Genomic DNA, 12681 nt, shown 5'->3' on the forward strand with positions numbered 1-12681 from the left:
TTGAATTTTCATGGCAGTAAATTCGCTGCCTGCCGTGATGTCGGTCTCGTAAGGTTTTTCGGGCAGCTGCACAGAAGGTGACTGCGCATTCGGCTTCGCATGGACGTGAGTGAGTGAGTGAGTGAGTGAGTGAGTGAGTGAGTGAGTGAGTGAGTGAGTGAGTGAGTGAGTGAGTGAGTGAGTGAGTGAGTGAGTGAGTGAGTGAGGAGACTGGCAAATTAAATATAAGATTGTTTTGCCTATGATTAGTAATTAATTAATAATCTAAAAATGTAACAAGTGTTGGATATTGTGGTTTCTCTTTCTCTTTCCTTCTCCATTCCCATAGAAACATTTTACTGCCCAGAGGCTGATCTTTGATGGCTCGTGGGACCTATAAGGGAATCTCATTTGTGGTTCATTTAAATGAAAGCTTTCTCACAGATATGTCTCCTAAAATTTCTTAGGAAAAATAGCTTTAGGCAAAAAGGAGACATTAGGTCCAACTGAGGTTAAAGGAGTCAAAATTGAGAATGTAGTTTGAAAAAACATATAATATTTTGCGAGATCTCCTTTTAGTTTTGTTTTACTATCTTTCAAGACTTCATAATTTTTTCTTATTATTAGACTGATGCTTTTATCCAAGCTGACCTTGAACATCCATCCATCCATTATCCAACCCGCTATATCCTAACTACAGGATCATGGGGGTCTGCTGGAGCCAATCCCAGCCAACACAGGGCGGAAGGCAGGAAATAAACCCCAGTCAGGGTGCCAGCCCACCGCAGGGCAAACACACACACACACCTACACACCAAGCACACACTAGGGACAATTTAGGATCGCCAATGCACCTAACCTGCATGTCTTTGGACTGTGGGAGGAAACCAATGCAGACACAGGGAGAACATGCAAACTCCACGCAGGGAGGACCCGGGAAGTGAACTCAGGTCTCCTTACTGCGAGGCGAGGCAGCAGCGCTACCACTGCGCCACCGTGTCACCCACAGACAGATGTACACATCTGTAATCTTATAAAACTAATAAAGTGCTTTGATGATTTTGCACAGATTTGTTTTCACTTTCATACTGATTTTGTTTTAATTTTTTCTTGATCAGTGCCAAAAAAAGCCAAATTACATTCATTGTTGTATAACACTAAAATGTGAAAACATCCAAGAGGGTGAACACTTTTTATAGGCACTGTATCTGGCACCCTTAAACTCGAGGCATGAACCAACTCTGGACCAGATGCAAGGCCAATCCTAAGACACACACGTGTTTATACACACACTCTCGCACAGCTACTCATGCAGGGTGGACTCAGAGTGACCAGTCAATCAAACCTGCGTGTCTTTGGGATGTTTGAAGGAGAACTGAAGCATCCACAGACAGAAGGGGAAATGTGCCAACTTCACACAGCTTTGATTCTGGGATGATTCTGTTCCACCACAATTTCACTTGCAGATAAATACATTTCCTAAAATAAACCACAAAGGAAGAAGGAACAAGCACTTTGAATAGTCAAAAAACAAGTTGTTTTAAGTGACACGTACAGCATTTTCTTCAGACGCTGATGCTCCAGCCTCTAACAGAACCTTAACAACATCGGTGTGACCGCCGGCTGCCGCCAAATGTAGTGGGCTTGAATCATTTGTCTGGTGAAAAAAGAAACATACACATATTAAATTACTTTGTAATATATTTAAGGCTTAAATAAAAACTCAACAGGTACACTGTTTTAATTAATCTGTTAATCTGACTAGTTTACGATTAAAAGTAAATATCCGAAAGTTTTGAAACTTTCAAAAAACAATGAGGGCTTTGATTATAATCTATATAATAAAAGCAATTCTAAAACAGCTTGGCAAAAATTGCTTTCTGGTGGATACTTGTTGTTTTTTCTCCTTAAATTTTGAACAAATATACACTAAATAACTGCAAATGAAAAGACCTTAGATTTAGAAGTTGGTTGGTGTTAAAACGTAAAATTGTAAATAGATGACTTCTTTTTATCTGCTCAGAGTTAAACTACACTGTGCATGACGCATTCATGGCTATGACACCACACTAACTACACTAACTTTTGTAGCAATTCATTTTTTTATTAAAGAACATTGATAATTAATATTATTGAACAAAACATTAACTGGCAAAAGGAAGCCAATAATATTAGAAAACCAGCTCTCCTGAAGTGTGATTTCCTTAGCACAGTCTTATCCTTCCTTAGATAACTTTTTAAGGATATTTAGAAATGAACCTTATTGCGTGCAGAGGTGACGCCATTCTTATTAAATTTCAGCAGCTCTTTAATGACCGCCACACTGCCTTTGGAGGCAGCAATGTGTGCACAAGTGGATCCTTCCTTGTTGGCTGTAGTGGCCAGCTCTGGCTTATGCTTGAGGAAAAGCTTCACCACCTCCGAATGGTCATTCTCCGCGGCTAAGTGAAGAGGGGTCTGTCCGTGCTGCAGGAAACAGAAGACAGTAGAAGTTAGCAGAATCTTACATTCTTTTGGAAGGTCTGTGGCTGCTTCATCAATACAGATGAAGGTCTGATTTAGATTAGCAGGACATGCTCATCGTTGGGCTTGATGTAAAGTTTTTGGAACACTGGAAACTATCAGGAGATGCAGATAACAGCTGGAGGAGAAAGGTATAGAATTGTAAGCATTATTTTGTAGCAACTCAAAGCAAGTGGAATGGTACAAGAATAAACTGACACAATTTATAGAACATATGCTTTTGAGGCTGTCTGCGTTTTTTTCAACTTTTTGCTAATTATTTTGTTGAGAGGACTTTGCTTACACATCACAGCTAATGCTTTAGGCCAGTGAGTCCTGTTTATTTATTGAACAAAACACAAAAGCAAACACAATTCAATTTTAAAAAACAGCAAATACAATAATATACGGTGGAGAAAATCCCTCAAACTCAACGTCCTATCACTATAGGAATCATTGGATAGAAGGGTCCTTACATTGGATTGGCTGGCCCAGAGCTGACTCAGCTTGGAATGGCCAATAGTAAGTAGAGGCAGCTTGAGGACTCCAGGACTCTGAATAAATCCACATCACATTATGTGATATCATCTACTGTTGAATTCTGCTCTGTACTTGTAATATTTCTATTGTATTGAGGATTACTTGTCTTCTGTTCTGTGTATTGTATTGTATTTTCCCCCTTTTTTTGACACCCACTGCATGCCCAACCTTCCTGGAAAGGGGTCTCTCTTTGAACTGCCTTTCCCAAGGTTTCTTCCATTTTTTCCTTACAAGGGATTTTTTGGGAGTTTTTCCTTGTCTTCTTAGAGAGTCGAGGCTGGGGGGCTGTCAAAGCCTGTTAAAGCCCATTGCAGCACTTCTTGTGTGATTTGGGGCTATACACAACAGTAAAATGTATTGTATCTTATGGTATATGGAAGATGAGATTAATATAAGCTTAAAGAGCAATCACTCAGCAGTTAATTGATTTTTTTCAACTTAGAAGCATCAGGAACAAGTTAGGTATGTTTTATTAACACATTGTATTACTTGTATTTTTGCTTATTTGATCCACTTTGATCATATCCTTTTGTTTCTTCCTCATACAATTCCAGCATGTTATTAAAACATGACCTCCCTCTCATGAACCCATGCTGACTGTTCAGAAAAACTCTGAACATGTTACTCTTGGTTTGTGTAATGCACTCATAATATCACATCCAGAGTATTGTGTGCTTGTTCATTAAGCTATATATGGGAACGTAAAATTCTTCAAAATTTTGATAAGGCATATCCATGTCAATTCTTTCCTTAAACAATGATCACGTACTCAATAGCAGTATAAGGTAAGTAGGAACTACATTCAAGATAGCAGACATTTCTTCAGGAATGGGGTTGTGTGAATCTGCAATAAACTACAGACACATGTAACTGAAAGTAATTGGATGAGAAATTGTTAACCAATTGAGCGTATAGGACCTTGTAAACACAAAAACTCACGGAAAAAGGAAACTCTACTAAATCCTAATCGCTGACCACAACGGCTTCTTTTAAAAATGAAAGCCCTGAGTGTATTTAGTGTGTTCATCAAAAGGGTGACAAGTTTCCAACTGTGTCCCCGTGTTCTTGATGAACTCATTTTAAAATAACAGTCTCGATCCACTGTAATAATTCCCTTCATAATTTTAAACACTTCAATCATGTCACCTCATAATCTTCTTTTGCTTAAACTGTAAAGGCTCAGCTCTTTTAATCTTTCCTCATAATTCAACCCCTGTAGCCTTGGAATCAGCCTAGTCGCTCTTCTCTGTACCTTTTCCAGTGCTGCTGTGTCCTTTTTGTAGCCTGGAGACCAAAACTGCACACAGTACTCCAGATGAGGCCTCACCAGTGCATTATAAAGCCTGAGCATAACCTCCTTGGACTTGCACTCCACACATCGTGTTATATAACCTAATATTCTGTTAGCCTTCTTAATCGCTTCTGAACACTGTCGGGAAGTCGATAGCTTAGAGTCGACTATGACTCCTAAATCCTTCTCATAAGGTGTACTCTCGATTTTCCGACCGCCCATTGTGTACTCAAACCAAATATTGCTACTTCCTATGTGTAACACTTTACATTTACTGACATTAAATTTCATCTGCCACAAATCTGCCCAAGCCTGTATGTAATTGATGGTGTTGCACGTTTTTGATGAAATACACTGCTGGCCATTAAAATTGCAATACTGGGAAAAACATCTCCTATATTTGTAAAACCTGAAGGATGGATAGGTCATGGTAGTGTGTTTAAATAGTAACAAGTATAACACATATGAAAATAATGTGTGTGAGTTGTGCCTCCTGGTCTTTGCCACAGTGGGTATAAAAGGCACCTGCAAAGGAAAACATCATTCTGTGACTGCTAGCAGTTAGTGTGTTCTTAGGGACCAGGTGTGCCCTGGTGAAGAGGGCAGCAGCCATATACTGAATCCAGCTTTCAGACTTTGAAGGGAGAACTATAGGAATGCAGGTAGGTGGAATTTCTATTTGGAACACAGTGGTGTCAGTGGGTAGAGGTGGGTCATACCCACTGAAGTGAGGGGTCTGAAGTGGAAAGGCAGGCATCTCGGACACATGGCAGTGATGGACCAAACAACTACATAACAGACTCTAGCCCATTGTTTTAGATACCCTTGACTTGTGAGTAAAGGCATCTGCAACTGCAGTGATGTCAAGGATACTGCCAATGTTAGGATGACTGGCATCACATTGGGTTTTTGTACAAGTCCCAGTTCAATTTACTGCACTAAGATGGAGAGATCCATGAATGGATGCACCGTAGAGAAAGGCCCTTGAAGACATGTATAATGGAGTGCCATATGTTTCCAGCGCCAGGTTTTATGTGGTGGGGTTCCACTGAGTTGTATTACCATTCCTGCTTCACACGCATTGCCAGTACCTTTACCTTCCAACGATACACCACACAGGTGTTGGAGGCTGAGGTGGTACGCTATCTCCCGAGGTCCCTGGTGCTGTATTCCAACAGGACAATAATCAACCACATGTGGCGTGAAACATCCTACAGTTCCTTGGCAAACACCTTGTGCCACTTGTTCCCCGACCCACGCGTTCACCAGTAATAGCAGATTTATCCCCAACTGAACATGTCTGGGAAATGGTTGGATGCCAACCAATGGTTAAAATGCATGACCTTTGGGCATGTAAAAAGGTTGTATGGTATATCTACAAACACACATGCAATGCCTCTTCCTGCTCTTGTCAGATCGTGTACAAGTGGTTATTTCTGTCAGTGGTGGATACACCAAATACTATTTAGAATATTAGAAAGATTTAGATGAGAACAGGCCATTCAGTCCAAAAAAAAGATCACCAGGCCTATTCACTTAATTCCTCCAAAATAACATCAGATCTAGTTTTGAAGTTCCTTAGATTATTGTGTGTTCTGTGTGTACGACTGAGCGGCATTTCTGATCAGGTACACCACATATCATAAGTGATCTGCCACATAAATATCACTTTTATATCTCATGTCTGTGTTGCCATTGCAATTTTAATGGCCACCACTGTATATATTATGATGTGCAGGCTATTATGCGCTCTACAAGCTGCTTTTGCTTGTTTTACATTCTGACATCCTACTGACGTACAGTAAATGAAGTAACTAATTATAATCTATGAGAAGATAAATCATCAGATTAAGTCTCAAGAAAAAGAAACAAAGGGATTAGAAGCAGCGAGTTTATGGCTTACATTGCACTTCCATAGGCGCAGCCAGCCCACGCGTGCAGGATAATCCGGCTGACCTCAGTAGGCCAGCAATGTCTAAATACACATCAGTGTGCCCAAACCAGGTCACAGAGTGCTTTCAGTGGAAATGAGTTATAAGCTGCAGCCTAAAGCAAGCTACCATAAAGTTTTATTTATTTATTTTTAAACCAAATAACAATCCATACAGTCAAATAAAACTTAACAAAACTGAATTTCAACCACCTACCAAAAGAGAGAAAGAGAGGTGGCCCAGCCAACAAAGCAAATCTTTGAAGCAGCAACATAGGAAGAGTATCCTTTTCCCCGATATACAAGCTTATTCCAAAATGTTATTGATTAGATCCTGCCATATTTAAAAAAAAAAAATTTGAACAGAGTATGAAATTGATTTTTTTCCAATTTCAGATAGTATATGAAATCAGATACCCACTGACTTAAAAGTGGTGGAGTGAGATTCTTCCAGTTGAGCAAGATTAGTCTACGTGCTAGTAGTGAGGTAAAGGCAATTACAATTGTTTGTCCGTCTCCACCTTAAGCTCATCTGGGAGTCCACCGAACACAATGGTTAACGGGTTAGGAGGGATTGTGACACTAAGGCTGTCTGAGAGGCATTCAAAGAATTTTGTCCAAAATAATGTTAATTTGGTGCAGGCCCAGAACATGTGGCCCAATGAGGCTGGAGCTCGATTGCAACGTTCACAGGTTGAATCTTGTCCAAGAAACATTTTGGATAGTTTAAACTGAGATAAATGCGCCAGATGTAAAATTTTAAGTTTGTATAATTGAGTGCTTTGTGCATATGGAGCTGGAGTGTATGCGGTGCATGGCTGCCTTCACTCCTTTTCTGAAATATTAAGGGACCAATCCTTTTCCCAATGTACTCTGAAATATTTGAAAGGAAGGGACTTTAAAATATTTTTTATAAATTGTAGAGATGCTATCCAAGTATTCAAGACTAATAAATTTTTCTTCTGGAATAGAAATAGGTTGAAAGTGAGGAATGTTGGGCAGGTTCAGTTTAGCAAAGTTTCTATCTTAAAAGTAGTGGATAAATTGTAATGATGAGAAGTTAAATTTGAAGCTTAATTGCTAATAGGATACAAAATCATTATTGATGTACAAGTCTCTAAATCTTTTAATCCCAGATATTTTCCAAGGATTAAATACTGTGTATGTTTGAGAGGATGGAAAAGAGTGGCCGTCATGTAGGGGTGCAACAGATAAGAGCTTCTCTGTCTTGAAGTGCTTCCTACATTGGTTTCATATTTTGAGTGAATGAAGTGCAATTGGATTATTAGTGTATTGACAATAATTTGTATTTACTGCGGCACAGAGTGGGGAATATAAAGAAGTACTGCAAGATTGTATTTCTATTGCAGACCAGGCTTGTGTATATTCATTGATTTATGGTCTGTATATCTGCTGTCCAGTAATAAAACTGAAAGTTAGGTAGTGCCATGCCCCCTTCTGCTTTAGGTCATTGTAGAGTCGCCCTTTGGATGCGTAGATGACTAGAATTCTAAAGAAATGAGGTTATGAATGAATCTAATTTCTTAAAAATGAGATTTGTTAATGTATATGGGGATGGTTTGAAATAGGAAAAGAAGCTTAGGAAAGATGGTCATCTTAACAATGTTGATTCTCCCTGTTAATGTGAGATGGAGGATGGACCATCTATTCATATCCTGTTTAATTTTTTTCAAGCAGATAGCAAAACTTTGTTGAAAAAGAGCTTGATATTTACTTGTGATATTTACCACTAGATATTTAAACTGATCTGCTGAGATAAATGGGAAGATGGCCAGTCTAGTATTGTGTGCGCTAGAGAGTTCACTGGGAAAAGCACACTTTATTTCAGATTCATCTTGAGTTCAGATATCTTTTGAAAATCTGCTAGTGCTTTTAGGCCTGCTGGCATGAAATAAAGTATCACTTAAAATGGCCATACTTACAATATCGGTAGCATTAATGTCTGCCTTTATGTTTAACAAGGTGCTGCAAACATCCAGCTGACCACTGAGCGCTGCCAGGTGCAATGGAGTTCGTTTGGTCTGAAAATGAAGACAGGACACATTATAAGCCACAATCATTTGACGTGAATACATTGCAGCACCAACAAAGAGGGACTGCATGTCCATTAGTATGGAGGCTAATCACTTGAAATGGCCGTACTCACCAGAGACAGGACATCAATGCTGGCCATGTGTGTCTCCACCAGTAATTTGACAAGCCTGTTGTATCCATTCTGTGCTGCTAAGTGCAGGGGTGTAAGTCCTAACTTAGTCTTAGCATTGACAAATGCTTTATGCTGCAGTAGGATGTCAGCAATCTCCTTGTTGCCATTTTCTGCAGCTAAGTGGAGGGCTGCTTTACCGTGCTTGACACATATAAAAAGCAAAACAATGAAATTCAGTTATTTTAAAAAGAAAAACAGTTAAGCGAGATCAAGATTCAAAAAACAGAGACAGAGTCCATAACATTGGGTATATTGTTCTTATTGGCTTGAACAGGTCACAGTGTTTATGGGTGCTGCTCACAACTCCAGACTGGTCACTCACTGTGTGGATTGTGCATGTTCTCTTCATGTCAGTGTGAGTCAATGCTGTGTCCAGTGGCTACTTGAAACGGACTGCACATATGAGGGTAAGTCAATGCGTATCCCCACTTTTGTGATCATTTTGTTTTCGGTTGGCTGTGCAGCTTTCTCTGGAAACCATTGTGTGTCTGTGGTCACACTGGTCATGTTTCAACCTTGATCTGTAAGTTTCTCTTGTTGTTTTCCAGGAGTAAACATGGCTGCTCCACTCTCTGTTTGCACCAAAGGAGAGTGGCAAGTGGTGATCTGCTTTTTATAGGCTGAATGTGTACCAGGGGTTGAAATCCTCATTAGGTTATCAAAATCATGGTATTGAGTTGAATTATTGTCAGTAGTGGATGTGGACAGGAACCCCACTTCTTCTTTATGTTTAACACTTGTCCGACTATTTATCAATTTCTCAATCCAATATTAAACACTCCAATGGGTTAAATCGTTGTCTCCATATTGTGCAGAAAGACTTCTATGGATTTCACAACCCTATTTGCACCAAACTGCTCCCTCTTTCAGAAGCCCACACAAGCTCATTTCCTATATCTGTTTACCTACAGAAAGCGTTATGAGGTGTGACAATGAAATTTTAAAAATTGAAATGTACAAAAAAAAGAGTGCCTTAAATTGGAAGCAATACATTGAGTATTTTGTGCATTTTTATTTATGTATTTATTTCGCATTTCCAATTATATGGTACATTCTCTGTTCCTTGTTCTCTGGATGTGGAGTCTGTGTGGTGGGACTTCCTGACACTGCAGCTAGTCATCCATCTTCTGTCCTATTTAAGAGCCCGAGCAGACTGTAAGGTGGCTGCTGGGCCATTAGTTCTTACTTCTGTCTTTTGGCTCCTGTTTTGGTTAAAAATGTTTTGACCTTTGTAAGATCTTTGTTCTGATCCTCTGGTGTTTGGACTTTGGCTTGTTGAAAGGATCAACACCAAGACTGTGGCCTGGGTTTGTTTACTTTGGTTTTCCTTTTTAAAGCATTTTTTTGATTTTATTTTTGAAAATTATAAGCTTTAATATTAAAGAACCACTGTTTTGCTAATGAGTTTTTGTGATTTAGAAGGCTTCACCTCCTTTGTTGAGTCAGTACAGCCTGCTTAGATTTTAATCAGTAAGGCTCACCTTGTTACTAAGTCCTCACTGGGGTCTTGAGACCTGTACTTTCAGATAACTTTTGGGTTTGTAGAGCCCACAGTAACTAGGTTGGCATTTGAACAAAATTACAAATACACAGCATTTAATGTATTTTGTTAATTCTACAGATTTCTGGTTCGAACAGAATTAAATTAATCAAATATATATGTTGTAACTGTGACAGAATTTACGTGAAAAAGGGACATTTTAATATCTTTAACTTACCTCATCAAAGACATCCACTCTGGCATGATTCTGCAACAAGATCTTAACAATTTCTGTGTGGCCACGCTCTGCTGCCATTAGCAAAGGAGACCAACCATTCTACAAATGCAAAAAAATACAGCTATTTGGACATTCCTCTAGCTTCTAGTCTTTATGTGTTGGAACTCAAATTTCACAATTCACATAAATTAATTATTCACATTATGCTCTTACTAAGACCTGTGGTAACCTACTGTATAAGACATCAAAACACATTAAATAAATATAAAAAGCTTATCATCTCTTAAATGCAATTTAAAGACTTTTTAAAGCAGTCTTGTAGCAAACTGCCTGAGTTGCAACTTTACACTGAGTGGCCATTTTTACACTGAGTGGCCATTTTATTAGGTACACCTACTCTTCCCCTTCAATTAACTATCCAGTTAGCCACCACGTAAATGCTCTTTAAAGTAGGTAGACAAGCACCTATGGATGTTGTTTGCACATACTACTAAGAGGAAGAATGATCAAGAAGATAGGTTTGAATCAGACATGGTGATGGGTGACTGACGTGCTTGCAGGAACAGCAGTCATAAGGGGCTTTCAAGCATGATAGCGTCACTGATATACTGGGAACAGGCTACCCCAAGTATGTCAATGAAAAGGACGCTCACATTTATGAGTATTCCATAGTTGTCCTTCCGACAGTTGAGTACAAAAGTAGTTCATATAGCAGTGTGTCAAGAATCCATGACCACAGTGGAAAGCCGTCAGCTACAATAAAAATGATGCCTGCAGTGGGTTAAAAAATGTTGGATACTAGAAAATCTGGGAAAAATATTACTTGATGTGATGAATTCCATTTTCTGATCTTTTAAGTTGACCAAAGGAACAGGATGTGGCAAACATACCAGGAGCCGATTGGCTCAACTGGTTAGCATCAACAATGCTGGTCAGTGATGACAGAATGAAGGTGTGGAATTGGTTCTGGTGGCAAACAAAGAGCCTCTTGATATACACTGTCAGTTAAAAGCCTGGACACAACCAGATATTTTCATATTTTTGATAGAAATATATACCTTTTTAACAAGACAGCATTAAATTATTTAACAAATATAGTCAAGACATTATTGTGTTTCAAATGGCTATTACTGCTTGAAATACCTGATTTATAATTTATTATTCACATATGACTGTAAAGCCCCATTTCCAGCAAACATTCCTTCAGTGTCCTTATGGTCAACCCCCTTAGCTTATCCTTAATTAGTCATTTTAAATGCCATTTGGTTATTAGAGAAACCTTTCTAGTTGTATTAACACCGCTGATATCTGTAATTCTGTTCACTTGGGTTGCCATGTACTGGCATTCCTAAAGTTCAGTTCTGGGTTCAAGAACCAAAATGAAACGACTTTCTCAAGAAAAATGTCAGTCTATTGTTTGTTTGCAGAATGAAGGTTATTCCATGTGACAGATTGCTAAGAAACTGAAAATTTCATTCAAAGGTGTCTGTTACTATCTTGAGAGAAGACAGCAAACTGGAACTACCCAGGGTAGAAAAAGAAGAAGAAGAAGGCCCAGATGCACAACTGCATAAGAGGAGAAGGACATCAGAGTGTGCAGAGAAAGAAACACCTTACAGGTCCTTTGTTTGTATTGCTTATGCAGTTACAAAGGTTTCTATAATAACCAATTGACATTTAGATATGAATAATTCAGGATAAGCTAATGCAGTTGACCATTAGGACTCTGAAGGAATGGCTGCTGAAAATGGGGCTTTGCAGTCAGACATGAATAATAAATTATAAATCAGTCATTTCAAGCAGTAATAGCCATTAATGACACTAGTAATACTTAGGCTGTATTTTTAAATCAATTGAAAGGTATCGTGATATTAAAAGGTATCAATTCACATCAAAGGCATTACAATTTCTGGTGTGCCCAGACGTTTGACTGATAATTTATGTTAATGAGGAACAAGTAAAGGACAGCATGTCTGTGCTACACTTTCAAACTCTTCCTGAGATGACCCCTTGATAAATCCTGGCTGTTTGGTAAAGTAGACACCTTATTAAAAAGTGGCCACCATGATGAATACCTACAATCTTCTTCTCTAGCATTCCTCTTTCTTTGTGGTTGTAAATAAAAGCAAAACCTTTCTTATTAACTGGGTTTTTGTAGAATTATAATTCATGGGTCATAAACCTAGCAGTTCATTATCAATATGTAAATGAATATTTTGATCTTGAATGATAACATTATTCATTTCATATTTGCCTTATAGATAGGATATGATAATCTACTCACTAAATTGAACACAAAAACAGAGAGTCCAATTGCACAATTATTTCATTACAAGATACAAGTCACACATGTGCTTCAGAAGATCTCCTTACAGGCTTTATCGAGGGGGTGCTGTTACTGACACTGTCATCTCTTTCACTCTCCACAGTGCTGAGAGACCGCCCAGTGAGGGTTAACTGACTCCACCCCTTCCTGTTCACTTTCCATGAAAGC

At 38.8% G+C, this 12681-nt stretch overlaps 1 protein-coding gene across 1 annotated transcript in view; it reads right to left on the reverse strand.

Moving 5' to 3' along the window:
- trpn1 (transient receptor potential cation channel, subfamily N, member 1) overlaps nucleotides 1-12681 on the reverse strand; it is a 108325-nt gene that overhangs the window by 27102 nt on the left and 68542 nt on the right. Inside the window, exons 16-20 of the mRNA XM_028818080.2 lie at nucleotides 10188-10286; nucleotides 8410-8610; nucleotides 8186-8284; nucleotides 2239-2445; nucleotides 1535-1636 (exon numbers count right to left, since the gene is read on the reverse strand). Of these exons, the coding sequence (XP_028673913.1) occupies nucleotides 1535-1636; nucleotides 2239-2445; nucleotides 8186-8284; nucleotides 8410-8610; nucleotides 10188-10286 (708 nt within the window). The remainder of the gene's footprint in view (nucleotides 1-1534; nucleotides 1637-2238; nucleotides 2446-8185; nucleotides 8285-8409; nucleotides 8611-10187; nucleotides 10287-12681) is intronic.

Source organism: Erpetoichthys calabaricus, chromosome 13 (assembly GCF_900747795.2).
Source record: "Erpetoichthys calabaricus chromosome 13, fErpCal1.3, whole genome shotgun sequence".
Lineage (NCBI taxonomy): Eukaryota > Metazoa > Chordata > Cladistia > Polypteriformes > Polypteridae > Erpetoichthys > Erpetoichthys calabaricus.